This window comes from Penaeus monodon, chromosome 2 (genome assembly GCF_015228065.2).
Source record: "Penaeus monodon isolate SGIC_2016 chromosome 2, NSTDA_Pmon_1, whole genome shotgun sequence".
NCBI classification, from domain to species: domain Eukaryota; kingdom Metazoa; phylum Arthropoda; class Malacostraca; order Decapoda; family Penaeidae; genus Penaeus; species Penaeus monodon.
The window spans coordinates 8,708,589-8,727,527 of NC_051387.1; the positions used below are offsets into that span (position 1 = coordinate 8,708,589).

The 18,939-nt window shown below is 49.3% G+C and overlaps 1 protein-coding gene across 1 annotated transcript in view; it reads right to left on the bottom strand.

Moving 5' to 3' along the window:
* The window catches only part of LOC119580946 (fibroblast growth factor receptor 2-like), a 27,287-nt gene extending 13,242 nt beyond the window's left edge, over positions 1 to 14,045 (bottom strand). Inside the window, 1 exon segment of the mRNA XM_037929195.1 lies at positions 13,734 to 14,045. Coding sequence (XP_037785123.1) covers positions 13,734 to 13,842 — 109 coding nt within the window. The 5' untranslated portion in view covers positions 13,843 to 14,045.
* Between the last annotated feature and the right edge of the window lie 4,894 nt (positions 14,046 to 18,939).

The following is an 18,939-nucleotide window of genomic DNA, read 5'->3' on the forward strand; positions in this document are numbered from 1 at the left end:
GTAGCGAAAACGCAATCACAACAAAAGCTATTTCTTACCGACATCCAAAGCGAGACCGAACACTAGAAAGGTAAGAGAGGCACCATTCAGAGGCACCGCCATCAGCTCAGAGTACCAGCAGGTGTCCGGGTGGCAGCCTACAGAGCACACTGTTAATACCTGCTCGAGCCTCCGCATCACACCCACATGTCTGTCGTCCTTATGGGATCTTAAAGGCTAGTATCAAGGTCTAGCAAGTGAGGCAGATCGGGGTCGAACTGTGCACCTTATAAAGAGAGAGAGAGGGGGGAGGTGGAGAGGGAGAGGGAGAGGGAGAGGGAGAGGGAGGGAGGGAGGAGAGAGAGAGGGAGGGAGGGAGGAGAGAGAGAGAGGGAGGGGGAGGGAGAGAGAGAGAGAGAGAGGGGAGAGAGAGAGAGAGAGAGAGAGAGAGAGAGAGAGAGAGAGAGAGAGAGAGAGAGATAGGGATGGAGCGGAAGGGGGTGGGGCGTTAATTTGGTAGTCACACTATCTAAAAAAAAAAAAAAAGACCGAATCATTAATTTGTCCTGACAAAAGATGGCCCTGACGATTGATCATTAATATTTCCGACGTTATCAGATAACAAAATGACCCTCACTGGGAGGCAATCTTAAAAAAAAAAAAAAGTATAAACCTATATACCTAAGAATACCAAGTACGACCGACAATCACTTCAACGCGGCACCGATACACCGTGGCAACAGCGGCCGGGTTTTCCCTCGACCTCCGCCACTAACGAGCTCGACGTCCCCGCTATTAACAAGCAAAACGACACCGCGACGTCAGAGCGGAGGACGGGGAGCCGGACCGCGACTCGCCCGGGGGTCACACGAGGGGGGTGGCGACCCCCTGGTGGCCTCTCGCAGACCCTGCCTGACCTGACCCCACCGCACCCAGCAGGAGTCGAGGAGGCTGAGGATGGAGGGAAGAGGAGGACGGAGAGAAGAGGAGGACGAAGAGAAGAAAAGGGTGGGGAAGAGGGGAAGAACAGAGGGAGAGGAGAGAAAGAGAGGAGGAGGGAGGGGGGAGAAGTGTAGAGAGGAGGAGGGAGGGGGGAGAAGTGTAGAGAAAAGGAGGGGAAATATGAGGGGGGGGAATAGAAAAAGAGAGAAAGAAAAAAGCAAAAAGGAGAAGAAATTCCGGGGACGGGAGGGAGGGGAGAGGGGAGGACAGGAAAAAGACAGTAAAAACAAGCAAAACAAACAAATAAAATAAAACAGTAAGTACAGTACAAGGCTCCACATGAGGAAGAGGTGGGGGGGGGGGGGGAGGTGATGCCAGGTCAGTGCCACCCGAGATGCTCTGGACCTCCGCCCCCCCCCCCCCCCCCGCGCCCCAGGGGAGACGAACACTCGAAAAAAAGATAGGATTTCGCTTTTGTTTTGATCAGTTCGGTGTCCGTTTTAAGGCCGACGAAGGGACAGTACGGTTAAGATTCGCTCCGGGAGGACGATAATTATTTTCTTTATCCGGATCATATTACTATGTGGCTGATGCTCCGGAAAGGTGAAATAACACTTAATGAACTGCAGGATATAGTGAATGTTGTCTGTCTATCATACATTTGTCTATCAACGCAATTTCCTCTCTATCATATAATGTATGCCACTTTACCATTCCATTATATATATATATATATATATATTATATATATATATTATATTATATATATTAATATATATATATATATATATATATATATTATGTATATATATAATATATATATATATATATTATATATATAAATATATAATATATATTATATATATATATATATTATATATATATATATATATTATATAATATATATATATTATATATATAATATATTATATATATATCTATATCATATATTATTTATATCTCTATATATTTATATATTATATATATCTATATATATTTATATTATATATATCTATATATATCTATATATATCTATATTATATATTATTTATATCTATATATTTATATATTATATATATCTATATATATTTTATATATTATATAATATATATACATAATATATATATATGACGCTAATGAGGATTTGTCCACCAAGGGAATATCGACAGCTAGAAGGAGACAAACGGAGACGGGAGGAAAGGGGAGGAGGGAAAAACGGAGGCCCCGGCAGATGACGGCCACATGAAGCCACGCGGTTGTCTGGCGTAAACAAGGGTCTGGGGCCGCAGTGAAGGGACAGATACTGCGGTCGCGGTAGGCACTCGTGTGGGCCTGAGGTGTCGCTCTGACGTCTGTGAATTGCCCACGAGAAGGGGAGGGGGGGGGAGGACGAAAGAAGGGGGAGGGGGAGGGGGAAGGAGGGGGGAAGAGGGGGAAGGGAAGGAGAGGGAGAGGCGAGGTGTCAAACACTTCAGCGAAGCCACAATAATCTTGTAAAACAAAAACAGAAGTGATTTTCATTGGCGCAAACATCAAACAACGACGTAGTGCTAAGAAGTTGAATAACAATATATTTTCGGCAAGTCCCAATATATATATAAATAAACATATAAACATCAACGCAATCTGCAATATCAACTATAACGATTCATGCACCACCATCACCCATACGAAACATTAACCAAATCTGAACGACAGCGGTCCAAAGAAACAGACCCGCGGCGCCATCACTTACTCCCTCCTCAAACAGTCTCAGAAGCCGTTACGGGATTAACGAATATAGACACACACATTGTCCTTCCCGAGCAAGTAAAACAAATAGCGGATCCATAAAAATTCCGGCCGCCGACGAACGTTAGCGGTATGCGACCCACGGAACAAGTGAGCATCGCGGGAAGAGAATCCGCGCGGGGGACGCTTCGGGGCCTGTTTGGACGAGATTAAGAGTTAAGGGGATTAGAGCCTATTCCAGATCCCCTCTCCACGACCTCCGGCCTCTATATTTTCACTCGAGGGATTAGGATCGGGTTGACTCTGTGAGAGGAGAGGATTAACGTTTCACGCGGGACTTATCGGGAAGGTTTTCGAAGGGAGTGATCGAGTTTGGGCGGCCGGGAATTAGGCGGCGGTGCCGAGCTGTCGCGTCTTCGGTTTCTTCATCAATCAGCTGCCAGAGGGGACGAGAGGCGACATTTTTTTTAACTAGCTTTCAAATCCCGCCGACTCAAAGGCTAGGTTTAATTACATGTCCGGCGAAATAAAACTAAATTAACGACGGAAGCAACGAAACGTGGCATAATAGGCCCGTAGAGTACATCAAATTTTCGGTTTCGAAGTAAAAGATGAAACGAAAATTCATGAAAACGGTTGAACGGTGATAATATTTTAAAAATCTGAAGACAATCATAAAACAAAGAATAAAACAAACAAAAAATGAAATAAATAAAAAAGAATACATAAAACGAATGACGACGAATCCCGTAATTCTTATCAACACCATAAAGCAGAAAATCACAAAGCGGTCCACAAAGACCGTTAGAAAAACATATAATGAAGATTGAAAGGATAAACACAGAGCTCGTCAAGCTGGGACTCGGCGACGCAAGACAATTTAACGCCACATGTCACGGAACGAACAAAAAAAAGAAAATGCGTGGCAAGCTTCAAGCAACTGACGCAAACACACGCACGCACGCACAACGTTACACCAAGCACTTTGCAAGACTATCAACCATGCAAATAATTCTTTCCTTCCCTCCTCACTCCCTCCCTTACCTCCCTAAACTCCCTCTCTTCCCTCCCTCCCCTACCTACCTATCTCACTCCCTCCTTCCCTTCCCTCCCCTCCCTTCCTTTCCTTTCCTTTCCCTTCCCTTTCCCTTCCTTTCCCCTCCCTTCCCTTCCCTTCCCTTCCCTTCCCTTCCCTTCCCTTCCTTTCCCTCCCTATCTGCCTCCCCTCCCCACACCTGCCACAATCAGAGCACCTGTATTTTCTTTGCCGAATGGGAAACATAAACTTTCTTGTTTTGTTTATTCATTTCTGACGTCGAGGGAAATCAGGAAATGTTGAAGAGCCGAAGAGAAAGAGAAAATTAGGAGAAAGGAAAGAAGCAAACACAGATAAGACAACAGTGAGGAAGAAGAAAAGATTAATTAACAGATAGCAATGCTTAACCTGCTCCTGCTCCTGCTCCTCCTCCTCCTCACTTTCTCCTACATCCACCTTCCTCCTCCTCCTCCTCGATTTTTCCTACATCCTCCTTCCTCCTCCTCCTCCTACATCCCCCTCTTCTTCCTCCTTCCTCCTCTGCCTTCGACTCCTCAGGACAACTGCCCATCGATTTTCTTCTTCGTCCAATTTTCTCACTGTTGGTGCGTCTCTCCTGCGTCCCTCCTTTCCCTCTTCAGATCATAATTTAATATCTCCCACACCCACACATCTGCACGTCATGGTGGGCGCGCGGGCGGCCCGGTGACGCCCGCGTGGGTGGCTCTGTCACTCTTCCTCGAGGTCTTCCCCTCCTCCCCTCCCCTTCCCTCCCCTCCCCACTCCTTCCCCCCACATCCCTTTCCTCCTCGAGATGATAAAAAAGAAAGAGAGAAGAGAGAGAGAGAGAGAGAGAGAGAGAGAGAGAGAGAGAGAGAGAGAGAGAGAGAGAGAGAGAGAGAGAGAGAGAGAGAAACAGGAAGTAAACAGGGAGAGCCACATAGACGCAAGGAGAGACAGGAGCGATGGGATGATAAAAGATAGGAAAGCTAAAGACAGCGAGAAAAGGAAAGCAAAAGGAAGAGAAAGTGGAATGGAAAGCTTAAAAAAACGGACAAAGGACAGGAAAGAAACAGAAAATCGAGAAAAAAAGGAGAAAGAAAAACTGTAACACCCCCCCCAAAAAAAAAAATAAAATAAAATAATAATAATAAATAAAAAAATAAAAATAAAAAACAGACAGACAGACAGTCTAATCACCCTAACAACACACGCTTCTTTCAACAATAAACGCACGCATTCATTGGAGAGGGAGGGAGGGAGGGAGGGAGGGAGAGAGGGAGGGAGGGAGAGAGAGAGAGAGAGAGAGAGAGAGAGAGAGAGAGAGAGAGAGAGAGAGGAAAAGGAAGAGAGAAAGAAAGAAAGAGAGAAAGAAAGAGAGAACGAGAGAAAGGAAAGAGAGAACGAGAGAAAGAAAGAGAGAGAAAGAGAAAAAGAGAATCTTCAGCGAGAGATGTGTTTATGAAGCGCCATGAAGCGTCTTATGGCCGCCGCATAGTGTAATTTTAGAAATAGCAACTTGTCGTGATATCAGGAACAGGATTTCCCTACAGTGGGAATATAATTGATAAGTGTCTAGATCACCACAGCACCGTTGGTGTTATCTATCATTATGACTATCATCACCATTACCCTTGCCAGGATTTATCACTGTGTTATATTGTGAATATTTTTCTCTATTGTGAATGTTTTTACTTTTGCCATTTATCGTTATTATCATCTCCTATTCCGCTACAATCACAACCATTTTCTCGGCCATTACTGTCCGTATCCGTTTCTTTAAAATCAAAATCACTAAAAACACCTTCGACCAAAATGCGACCCAGACAAACATACAACACAAACAACACAAACAACACAAACAAACAACAAAAACACATGTCTCGCCGTACAAAAGATAAATGGTTCTGGGATGTGTAAATCTCGACAAATCACGCCCCACAGATCTACAAGATTATGGTAATTTACAGAGAAAACGAGGGCGGCGCGGGGGAACACTCGACCATCCGATAAAAAAAAAAAACGACAAAACAACGACAATGAAAAAAATATCGGCATGAGAGAGAGAGAGAGAGAGAGAGAGAGAGAGAGAGAGAGAGAGAGAGAGAGAGAGAGAGAGAGAGAGAGAGAGAGAGAGAGAGAGAGAGAGAGAGAGAGAGAGAGAGAAGAATGGGATGAAAGTCCCGGCCTAATGAAGACAAGGGGTTGTTCGAGCAGCAAAAAAATGATATAAAAAAAAAGGATGGGAAAAGAAAAAAAAACTTCTATTAAGCTGGTAATAATTTCTGTCACTACAAATTTATTTATTCCGTTCTTCTTTGTTATCATGAATACATTAACGCCACGAAAATTTATTAATAGCCGCAGCGACCGCCGGAATAACCACAGCAGCAAGATCGCGTAAGATTGCGTAATACAATATAACAACAATGACAAACGATCTCAAAAACTGTAACAGTTAAAAGTGACAATTAAAAAGGACGATCATAACAAGGCCGGTGACGAGGTGTAAATGGGGGAACAACCACGGATAATGATGGTTTGAAAGATGTAAAGAGAGATTAGCGCTATCTCTTGACAGTAATAGCTTTTTGAAGTTCATTAAGGACGATTTCACCGTGACCCTCCTTTCCTCTCTCTGTTATCGCCTGCCTGCCTGTCTGTCTGTCTGTCTTCTTTATTCTTTCTTCTCTCTCTCTCTCCCTCATTCTCTCTCTCTCTCTCTCTCTCTCTCTCTCTCTCTCTCTCTACTCTCTCTCTCTCTCTACTCTCTCTCTCTCTCTACTCTCTCTCTCTCTCTCTCTCTCTCTCTCTCTCCCTCCTTCCTTCCCCTCAGCCTGTGATCTATTCTTAAGATAATTTATTTTACCTTTCTGCCCCTCTGCCTCTTTCCCCTCCCCCACCTACCCCTCCTCCCCCAACCCCTCGCCAAGGACCAGCTGCCCATCAGAAATACTCGAAATTTCTCACGCCGATTGCCGAAAGTAATAACCCACGCGAGCATGGATGGTCGAACGCTCCCTTCGTGAGCAAGGAAATCTCACCCTTGTGTGTTCGCGAAGGACGGCGTAACGCTCTTTTCGTGTGTGTTGGGAGGGGGGGAGGGGGGGGAGAAGGGAGGAGGAAGGAGGAAGAAGCAAAACTGCATTGCCGGGTATGGCGAGGGAAGGAACTGGTGTGGGTACGTGGAAAATATATTAAGAATTTATTGGCTAACAGAAGAAAAACAGGCAAGTACACATGTGCGTTAAGGTGGAAGAAACGGACAATCACTCGCACACAAATACATAAATAAGGAAGTTAAGTAGCCATAAGACACAGGCACGTCGCTGAGAAGAACCAGGAGATTACACCTGCGCAGGACAGCGAGGAGCATAGAGGAGAGATGGGGAAGGGAGGGAGAGACGCGAGACGAGAGGAGGAAGAGGAGTAGCCTGAAACAGGATACGAAGGCAAGGGGCAAATCGTAATGAAGGAGGGGAGGAGGGAGAGGGGATTGAAAGGGAGAGGGGAAGTGGGGAAATGTCGAGGATGGGAAGAAGAGAGAGGAGGAGGAGGAGGAGGAAGCGAGGTGGAGAGGGGAACGAGGAATCGCAGGGCTCACGGCTGGGACAGGGTCACGCACGCTGCATATTTGAGATTCACGACCTCGACCTCGACATGCTGACGGCTGCTTCCTCCCCCCCCTCCGCATGCCTTGTGGGGGGGGGGGGAAGGGGACAAGGGGGTCGGAGAAGAACTGCAGGAACATGTGCTGCCACGCGCCCACGAACCCCCTCCCCCCTCGGCCACCCACTCGCTCCCCCCACAGCCACCTTCCGCCCCCTCTTGTTAGCGGCCCAAACGCCGTGTTTACATCAGCAAGGAATTTAAGCATTTTCCTTACTCTTCGAGCAGAAACGTGCCCGCAATCACGTGGAATATGAGGTACGCACGAGAGAGGGATTGGGAACCACGACCAACCACGTCTGCTACTGACACTACACCTACATGGTTAAAACGACCTGCTTTATCTCTTGCTCTTGCCAACAGAAATTCACCCCATTTTATACGAAAGCAAAACTCCGTTAATTCCATGGGTCTACATCACATTTCCAAATTAACTACAGGTAGGCATCTCACTAAGCATTGAAACGGCATTATATATATATATATATATATATATATATATCTATAGACAGAAGCACCAACTATAACATGATAATAGATTAGGATTACTAGAAGACAGTATTGTAATCAACTCGCAATGCAGAGTGACTCCATCGACTACGATGTTCTAGGAGTACAGCTCGTCGTAGCACAGGACTGGAACTAAGACCCAGAATGCCAGTAGGCCTAGGGCGAGTTGGCGGCAGGCCTGGCAGGAAGGGCGGGACGGGCGCCGGAGTGTGTGGACGCACGGGCGTCACTCAAGATGTATACACGTAAAGCGGTCTCGTCTCGATCTTGACTTGAAACTTTTTTCCTCGAGATGTGTTATCTAGGCAGGTGACGGGTAGGTAGGGAGAGAGGGGGAGAGGAGGAGGGGTTGGAGAAGAGGAAGAGAGGTAGAGGAGGAGGAGGGGAGGGGAAGGAGGGAGGTAGGAGAGGTAGGGGACGAGAAGGGAGGAAGGAAGGAGGAAGGAAAGAGGGAAGAGGGGGAGGGAAAGAGGTACGAGTGTTGCTGTGAAGGAGAGGGTCGAAAGAACGCATGGTGAGGAGCCAAGGAGAGGAGGAGAGGAGGGGAAGGAGAGGGGAGAGGAGGGAGTCAAAATAGCCTGAAGCCAGCACGAATCATCAGCGCAAGAGGTTCGCCCGGCTCTACCCGAAGCCGACAGCCGCGCCGAACGCACATCCCGGCCAGAGATATTCACAGATATTTCCACGCCGCACGCTACGAAGCCACGATGGAGATCGTGCTCTGTTCTCTTCGCCCTTCGCTTATCACTGGGAATTGATATAATGTCTAGTCGCATCGTAAGAAAAGTAAGAACACATGTTATTGCCTTAGCGTGGTCTATATAAGTCATACTCTCGCCACTATATTCAATCCATCAACTTTTTTCCCCCCGAGCGTGCTAAGGGCCGTGCCTCGCTCGGTGCGTCTCCTTTTTTCTCCTCTTCCTCCTCCTCCTCCTCCTCTTATTCCTCTTCCTTCCCCAGCTCTCTTCTATTCCTCTTCCTCTTCTTCATCGAGCCTTTTCCTCTTCCTCTTCCCTTCCTACCCTAGTCCTTTCCTCTTCCTCCTCCTCCTCCTCCTCCTCCTCTTCCTTCCCCAGCCTGTCCGATCCTCCAGCCAAGCAGGACGGGGTCTGAGTCTGGATAATTACCACCGCCGCCCGCCCGCCACCCACCTTGCTCCTCCTGGGCGGCCCGAGGCTCCAGGAATGAATGGGCGGCGCACCCCACCCACCTCCGAGTGCGGGATCAAGGCCGTGATATCAGCCAGCACGCCTTTGGCCTCCCTTCGCCTGCGATTCGCACGGCCGTCACTTGCCTTCGCTCTCGCGCTCTCTCTCTATTACAGCACCGTTGCTCCTCTCCCTTTCTCCTTCTTTCTCTCTCTCTCTCTCTCTCTCTCTCTCTCTCTCTCTCTCTCTCTCTCTCTCTCTCTCTCTCTCTCTCTCTCTCTCTCTCACTCACTCACTCACTCACTCACTCACTCACTCACCCACTCATTCACTCATTCACTCATTTACTCACCCACCCACCCACCCACACACACACACACACACATTACAGTGCCCACTGCCCTCTTCTTTATCTTTCTCTGTCTATCAATATCTATCTATCTTTTTTGTCGGTCTCTCTCTACGCCTCCCAGATCCCTCTTCGAGCTCTCATGACCCCCTTTAAACTTCCCACTTCGAGCTCTCCCAATATTGACTCGTCTCATCTCCCCACGCTTCGTCATGACACACAGCTATGGGCAAAGTCACGCACACGCACGCACGCACATGAAAAAGGCCTCGTCCCGTCTAACTCCTTTGGCAAACACTCCCATTTCTTTGATCTGTCTCCCCTTCCCTCCCCTCCTCTTCCCTCCTCCACCGCCGCCTACCCTTATACTCCACCCTCGCTCCCCCCCACACACCTCCCTTCATGGCCCTCCCCTCTCTCTTTTCCTTTCCTCTTCCTTGCCTTCCCGTATTTCCCTACTCCTCCATTTTCTTTCCATTCTTGTCTTTCCCTTTCCTTTCCCTTTCGCCCCTTACCTTACCCTTCCCTTTCCCACACTCCCCGCTTTCCCATTCCATTTTCTCTTCCTCCACTCCCTTCTTCTTCTTCCTCCACCTCTTGTTCCTGCTCCCCTTCCTCCTCCTCTTTCTTCTTCTTCTTCTCCGCCTCCTCCACTCTGTTCTTCTTTTTCTTCTTCTCCACCTCCTCCACTTTGTTCTTCTTTTTCTTCTTCTTCCTCCTCCGCCTCGTTCTTCCTCTTCTTCTTCTTCGACGTCTTCTCCGCAACAACCCTCTACGAAACTTAAGAGCAATTGACTGCCATCTCCAAAGAAGTTCCTGAATACATTAAGTCGATGCGGCGCGAGATTCGACCTTCGGCGTGGACTGCATAAGACTCGAAGTCCGTTGCCGAGACTGTACGAGTGGACCCCTTCTTCCAGGGCTACCGCCTTCCGTCCAGCCAAAGCCTCTCATCTCTCTCTCTCTCTCTCTCTCTCATTCTCACACACACTCTCACTCAAACACTCATTCACTCACTCACTCCACTCACCACTCCCACCACTACACAAACACCACACACCACACCCCACCACACACACACACACACACACACACACACACAACACACACACACACACACACACACACACACACCACACACGCTCGTCTCACGCATCCAGCAGCCACTAAGTCCATTTCGGTGTCCCAAGCCAAGTCGTCGCCGCCGCGAGGACATAGAGCACCAGCCCGGGGTTCCCTCCCAAATAGGAAGTACCGATACTTGATTAACCAGAACACATAAAAAAATAATCTTTAGGAGAATCGACGAGCGCCACAATCCAGTTCCTCACATTCCACACATTATCGTCCCCTCCCTCCTTCCCTTCTCCCCCTCCTCCCCCTCCCCCTCCTCTGCCGTACCAACCTCCTCCTCCACCTCCACCCTCCTGCCCCTCCTCCTCCTCCTCCTCTTCCTCTTCCAGACTGACTCGGGATAAAATCCTCGTACCGACTAATTAACTGATGCTCCAGCCTTGATCTGACAAATTATCCTTAATGGCCCACTGTCAACTGCCCGCTAAACTGACAAATTGGTCCACCTGCGCGCCAGCCCTATCACTCTCCGCGGGCGTGGGGAGGCGGCGCAGAGTCTTCGCGGGCGTGAGGAGATCGTGCGTAGTGAGGAGTTACTAGAGACGTCACAGAAATCGGAACGGCTCTAGTGTCAAGTTCGTGGGCGAGCGTGGAGGAACACCGGGCCACACACGGGCACAACTTGGGGAAACGTCAGCACCGTCAGCATCTTCGCCAGATGCATCCAAAACGGCGCCGAGGTCCGACAAGGGACGGCGCGCGGGGCCGTCGTGTGCGAGGTTCAAATGTGGTGCAAATTACATGCCGCGTTCCAGGAGTGATGGATGACCCTTCTCCTCGTTCTCCTCCTTCCAACCAATCCTCCTCCTCTTCCCTCTCTTCCCCTCATCCTCTTCCTACCAATCCCCCTCCTTCCTCTCCTCTTCCCGCAATCCTCCTCCTCCTCCTCTTTCTCCACTGTGACCCCACCACATGGGGTCTCACATCCCCAACACGGCCCGTCACTCACACACCCGCCCTCCCTCACCACCTCACTGGCTACGATCCTCACTCCGCTTTCGGGACGCACCATCACTCTGCCTGCATCCCCCCATCCCCACATCACCCCCATCCCTCGCTATATTTACAAACAATGGAGTTCGCTCGAAGCACGCTCAGCAGGCCAGTTACAGATACCGAGATGATGCTAAATCAGTGTCAACCTTTCACATTATATATCGAAACCTGAGGCCATCGTTCCCCCGAATCCCGTTAAGAGAGAGAAGAGGAATAGAGAGAGAGAGAGAGAGAGAGATGGGGGGGCAAACATTAGTGAGAATGGAACTAAGATTTAGACAAGAAAGAGAAAGTGGGGGAAGGGGGGAGTAGAAGGATGAAGGAGAGGGCGAAAGAGAAAGAGAGAGATGAAGAGTGTACACAAATAACAACAGCAAACAGTCTGTCCCGGTATGTGAATGTGTGTGTTCCCAGGTGAATGTTTGTGGGCACGCAGATCCCCCAAACACACCGAGTTACATGTATAAAGCGATATCCCCAAAATCATCTCTAACCCCATGGCGACAGAGCGCTTGGTTGCCACACAGCCACGGAGAGAAAAAAACAAAGGTAAAAAAAACATTACGAGAAAGAGAGAATGAAAGAAAGAAAAGAGAATGGAGGAGGGAGAGAAGGAGGGAGGAGGGGGGTGGGGGAAGGAGGAACAGTAAACCCATCCTTGCTTTACCCGCACTCGCAGACTGCAGCATTGTGTTCCCTAAATAATGTTTAGTGATCTTATCGGCTAATCTGCGATCAGGTCTCCTTTACGAGGGGTCCAGGCGTCGTTATCCAGTAGGTGGTGACCTTGTGTAAGGGGGGTAAAGGGGTGCAGGGGAAGACGGAATGGGGGGAGGGGTACAGGGGAAGACGGAATGGGGGGGGGGTAAAGGGGTGCAGGGGAAGACGGCATGGGGAGGAGGAGGGTAAAGTGGTAGAGGGACAGATGGAAAGGAAAGGGTAGGGTAAGAGATGGGATAAATGGCAGAGGAGGAGAGGGGAGAAGGCAGGAGTAACAGAAAGGAAAAGAGGGAATGGGGGAAGGATAGTTTGAGGGAGGACTAAACAAGACTCGGACACGTGAAGGTAAATGAGAGAACGATAAAGAAAAATAATACATGAAAAGTATCTCAATATCAACGCACAAATAGCAGACCTAACAAATCAGCAACGAGACAAAACGATATAAAAATCAGTCGCTAGCAAATCTTAGGGGAAAGACCTTAGAAAAAGAAGTTTGGTTTATAGCCTAGGAGTCGTTTCGGGGAGGACACGAGGTCACGAGTCAGGGAAGGTACAATTGAAAGGTCAAGCAGTCGAGGGCTGAAAGGGGCAGGTGGTGGACAATCAAGGGGTAAAAAGGGGCAGGTGAACGTACAGGTGAGAAGGGGGAGGGGGAGAGGAGGAACCGGAAAGGACAGAAGGAGATGGACGGATCAGAGCCACGGAAGAGCTCTCGACGTTGTGGAAGGGCGCATGGGAATTATTATTACAATAATGAGAGGACAGACTGCGAAGGGAAATGCATCAAGAGCGCGGGTGTGAAGCGTGGGCTCTGTGGGCGTAGGCTGAGATGGTGGGTATATAGACGTGGGCGCGAGTGTGGGCGTGAGTTGGGCAGCCTGGTGATCGGTCAAGAGTGTCAGGCAACGACCATTCAAGTGCCACTCATCCGGCCAGCATCCCCGTTCCCCTACAACATACATACACTCACACTCACACATGTTCTCTCTCTCTCTCTCTCTCTCTCTCTCTCTCTCTCTCTCTCTCTCTCTCTCTCTCTCTCTCTCTCTCTCTCTCTCTCTCTCTCTCTCTCTCGCACACACACATGGCTATTTGCAATTCTTGCGCCACAAGTAGCTCCTGCGCTCTCTCCCATTGCTTATTAGACCCAATCGTACGCCAGCTGTCTACGATAGCACAAAATAGTAATAAAATAACATGAAAATAACCTGTTCCAATTTATTGAAGAGTGACTTCAATCACACAGTAGATACCGATCCTTGAATTATTTTCGTCAAAAAGAAATTCGGGACTATGTTCTGCCGTATTTTATTTTCCCCCGTAATAAGTCGGTACTAAAAGACATTATGGAACAGTAAGAGAAATCTGGTCTTGCGATCCGTCCTTATCGACACCGTCCCGGGATCAGATACGCAATGACGTAACCGGCCGAACTCCCTCGGCCGCAGGGAGCCATTGTTCTCTCGACACACATCAACCTCCACATCTCCCGGTGACGTCACACAATACTCACCATTCCTGGCGGGCATCGACGATACGCTCCCCGCCAACAGCAGGGCCGCCGCGGCGATCAAGTAAGGCCTGCCTCTGCAGCGCCGCCGTCTGCTGCTGAGCTCCGCCATGGCGCGCGCTCGCTCGCTCGCTAAAGCTCGTTTTCCCTCCCCCTCGTGCCTGGGGGCCGAGCAGAGGGTCCCCCCGCCGCTGCGCCCGCCGAGTCCGCAGACGGTTCCTGTGCCGGTCGTCCTCCTCCTCAGCGCCGCCTCCTGGCCACCATCACCTCCACCAGGTCTCCGGGGCGCCCGCGGGTCCTGGAGAAAAGGAAGAAGAAATTCGAATTAATATCAACCACCATTTGGCACAGTGGGGGTGTAATCTGGCCGCTGATACGACCAGTTATCATAATTTATGTCCGAGCCTTAATGTGAGAGCGGCTCGTACTTTGGCAAAGCTATGATCGTAAACCGTCAAATTACGGCGCCGCGACTGGGCCGAGCATCGCCAGCTAAGATTAAGGAACGCAAAAGCATAAATCTTAACGCAGATCTCCCGGACACGGCCTTACCCCCAGCCCGTCTGGGGCGCCGCGAGCTTTCCCTCCGTCGCCGTTGCCCGGCGCGCGGGCAAAGCGCGTCCCTTGCATTCCCGCATCCCGTGTTTGCTGGAAGCATGAACTGCAGCAGGCGCATGCAGAGTCACACGAACACCCGCTCGGGCAACGCGGCCTGCACAAACACAACCGCGCTCTGGAAAATTCTCAGAAAACGCACATAAATATGCAGAGAAGCCGATATCAGCGTGTTATTTCAACATTCCTAGTGCTTCTTGTCCCTGTACCTGTGTTCTTCATTTTTTATCCTCCTTCTCTGGGGCATAAAAAAGACTTAATCATCCTAAATTACCCAGGAAACCCTCAACGGCAATCCTTGCGCGCGCGCGCGTGCACACGCCTCCGCGGCGCCTCTGACCTGAGACCTGACAGACTGTAAACAGCACCCCCCCTCCCCCGCTCCTCGCCCTTTCCAGCACTCCTCGCGGTCGGGATGCGATTCGCGAGAAGGATGTAGGATTCGGGCCGCCGCGAGGTCCCGCAATTTATCTTCTCGTGAGTGATCGCCGAAACTCCCTTCGCGGCGTGCATTGTCCGGGCAGCGAGAGGAAGGGAGGGAGGGGGGGGGTAGGGTAAGGGAGAGGAGGGAGGAGAAGGGAAAAGAGGGGAATAGGGGATATGGAGGAGGAGAGGAGGGGAAGGAAGGGGAGAGAGAGACGAGGGGAAGGAGAGGATGGGAAGGAATGGGAAAGGATGAAGGGAATTCTGTCCACAAAGAGAACAGAAACAGCGCGAAGCAGACGACCTCAAAATCCCCTTTCACATGAGAACAAACGGGGGGAAATTACGAAGGCGAGAATAATACCATAACAATCACAACCACAAACAAGACTAACCATAATAACAACCATCACGACGCACGAAAAAAAAATATTGGGAAAAATCCGACAACATCGATTCATTACGAAATAAACAGCCATTTCCCCTTTTGACCACATATTCCATCAGCCTTATACTCAACCAAACTTATATCCCACCAACCTTATCCTCAACCAAACTTATATTACTCCAACCTTATACTCAACCAAACTTGTATTACTCCAACCTTATACTCAACCAAACTTATATTCTACCGACTTTAAATTTTCGGATGGGTAAGAAATAATCATCAACCGAGACCTCATGCCCTCGCTCGCTCACCAGGGGGCCATGGCGCGTGTGTGGGTGGGTGGATGGGCGGTGAGTGGATGGGTAGTAGGTGGATAAGCAGTGGGTGAATGGGCGGAGGTGGAGGGGCGATAGGTGGATGGATGGTCGGTGGGTGAATGAGCGGTGGATGACTGGGTGGAAGGATGGTCGATGGGTGGATAGGCGGGGGTGGGGGGGGGGAGTGGGATGTGGGTCAGAGAGTGGCTAGGGCTGGTGTGGGAAGGTGGAGCGCCTGTGCGGATGGGTTGATGGAATGTGAAATGCCCGAGATATCATTCTGGTCATCAATCTCTTAAAAATAAACCGAACATCATCTTGCCAAGAACACTTTAAGGCAACTCGTATCAAATTTATGTATTCTTACTATAGTTGTGTTTCCGTTTAGTATTTTCTTGCAAATTGACACTTTTTTCGTGTTAGGTCCATCAATGACGCTATGAAGAGCTGGACATGCTAATGAGCAGATAATTAGAAGGGCCAATGGACAGTTAAAACTAAAAATTAACACGAAAACCAGTCCATCAAAGGACTATCTTTAAACCACGGTATAAACACGTCACACTAATGAATATATTTCCATCACAAGAACCCAACACCAAAAACACTTCTTAAAAGCATAGAAATGTCTGGTGTCACTCACAAAAAAGAACACCCATCCCATCAAGAAAGAAAGAAAAAATATATATATATACACATATATATAATAAATAAATAAAAAAACTACAAAGAATATATACAAAAAAAAATCTTGACACACGCCGGCGACTAGCGACACCCCGCCATTATGAGCAACATTCCTCTATGGCGAACAGCACATTTTCCTCCCAATAACACGAATACCTACAAGCGAATCCCATTACCCAGACCCCGCTTTTTCCCCCTCTGTGCGAGTACACGGGGCTACGAACCTAGACACTTTTAACGGGGAGAAAACTCGTCCCCGCCAGGCCGTGAGACGCAGGCGAGGTGTGTTGACTCGATATACAAATGAGACTGGATAGATTGCGGTCAAAAATGTAGATAGAAACATAGAAAAAAAGATAATAAAGATAATAGAAGGTGAAAGTAAAGAGTAATTATATCAGATGCGTAACTGTACGGTGGGAAACGAACATGCGCAGACATAATATATTCCATACAATAGACTATCCAGCAAGGGAATTAAAGCACAGAACATAACATAAAAATGAAGTCCCGGATGAAACGGCACATTCGCGCTAAATCCATACTTGGCGACGGTCCTTCCGCAATGATAGAGGGGAAAATAAGCAAGGAAGCAACGCACAAGGACAGCCTGACTGGACACAATTAACGAGACACGATCACTGCCTTGTCGATTAGCAGGCGGAGGCAATAACACGCCGCCCGCGACAGCACATGTTAATGATGTCAGGACTTCGCACATCGGCGTGGAACATGCGGAGACGCTCACTGGCGACCTTGAGTTTTGCTCAAAAGGCGCTCTCTCTCTCTCGCTCTGTCTGTATGTCTGTCTGTCTCTCTTCTCTCTCTCGCTCTGTCTGTATGTCTGTCTGTCTGTCTCTCTCTCTGAATTCTCACATTATTTTTCTTTGTCTCCTCTTTTATTTTTTGTTTTTCTGTCACGTATCTCTATTTTTCTTTGAATCTCGTCTCTCTTTCTCTTTCTCTTGCTTGCTCTGTCTCTCTCATGAGCTAATTTTAGCAATATTACGTCACACAACTATATATTCCTTTACTTTAACATTAATTTCCTTCTATCTCTGTGAACCATTTCAATATCTCAGCCAAGAATCCTTGAAGTAAAACACACACAGAGCATAAGGGAGAGAGAGAAACAGATCGGAAGAGAGAGAGACAGAGACGGACAGCGAGGGGAAAGAAATACGAAAAATGGACGATGATCCGCCACGCAAATCAAGCACGACGCTCAGTAATCACCCACATTTGAAACTATTACGTTTGAGCCACGCGGCCATCCATCAGGCCCGGGCCGCCCGCGACCATCATGCGCCCACAATCTACTATGTAAATCCCCCGGCCCCGCCCCCCCTGCCCGCCTCGTCCATGGCCGACCCCAGCGCCCAATTGCAGGGTGCCGAGGCCAGGGGTTCGCCAAGGAGGGTTCTCTTCTCACTTTCTTCTCTTGTTTTTCTCCCTCCTTTAAGACTCAATGCCAGGGAAGCCTCGGGAACGAGCCCCCGGGAAGCTGGGTGGCCCGACAGCCAGTCAGTCATCTCTCTCTCAGGACACAGAAATACTCGCAAATCTTCTTCTGACAAGAGGCTTGGCGCTGCCTTTGCGCCAGCTCTTCATATTCCTGTATTTACTTGGTCCTCTGCCAACACGTAATTTATAACGACAGTAGCATTCATGCTTTCGAGAGCGCTAGAATCTATTTATTAATTCTACACTCTTATCATTCAATAAGAGAGTACTTACCATAAAACCCACGATCCCAGATGAGAGCGACCAACTGCTTAAACCTTCGCATACATGATTTTTTACTCCCACTGCTTTCCATTTCTACAAGACAACGTGTTGAAACGAGTCCCAGCGAAGCCTTACCTCTTACGACGCTGATCGAAGACGGTTGTTCAGTTTCTTTCCAAAAGCGACGATGGCTCCAACAGCGAACGCGCGTGCACTCGCTTCCCTCTCGTGTTTTGGCCGCCGAGGGGAAAAAGGGAAAAAGTCGCGTTTCCCAAACAACTCCCTTCACTTTCTCATAAATTCTTTCACAGCCACAGAAATCAAATTTTCATATATATATATTTTTTTCTATTTCCTCAAAAAAAAAAGAGCACGGCACAGCACAAAAACCTCTCGAAACACCTCCGCGGTTCGAATAATACTTCCACGCTCACTCCCGTGCCCGCCTGCCCGCAGCCTCACACACACACACACACCCTCCTCTGATGGTATTTCTGGGTACACTAAGACCAACAAGTGCCACGCCGGTCACTTGAGACACTCGGAGCCCTCCCCTTTGCCACCCCACTCCCTCCCCCCTCCATCCCTGTGCCCGCTACCCAGGAGCCCCGCCCACCGCACGGTCACCCTAGGCCTCCCATTGGCCGACCGAGTCCCTCAACTTGACCCTACTTCCGGACCTTCGCGGCCGTGATTGGGGGCTCCTGAAATAGGGTAGGGAAAGGGGAGGGAAAGGCCGAGGGGAGAGGAAGGGAGGGGGAGAGGAGAGGAGGGGAAGGGGAGGGGAGAGGAGGGGAAGGGGAGGGGAGAGGAGGGGAAGGGGAGGGGAGAGGACAATCCAAGGAGGAGGGGAGGGACAGTCCATTGGAAGGGAGTAGGGGTAAGGGGGAGAGGCGGGGGGAGGACAGACCCCACCAACGCACACAGAGGCCCCCATCCTCCCGTGCCCCGCTCCTTAGGTCCGCCGGAACCTCGGTGCGGAAGTAAGGGATTACGGCAGGTCCCGCGGGTAATGCTCGAGCCCCCCCCCCTACCCCTCCTTACCCCCCCA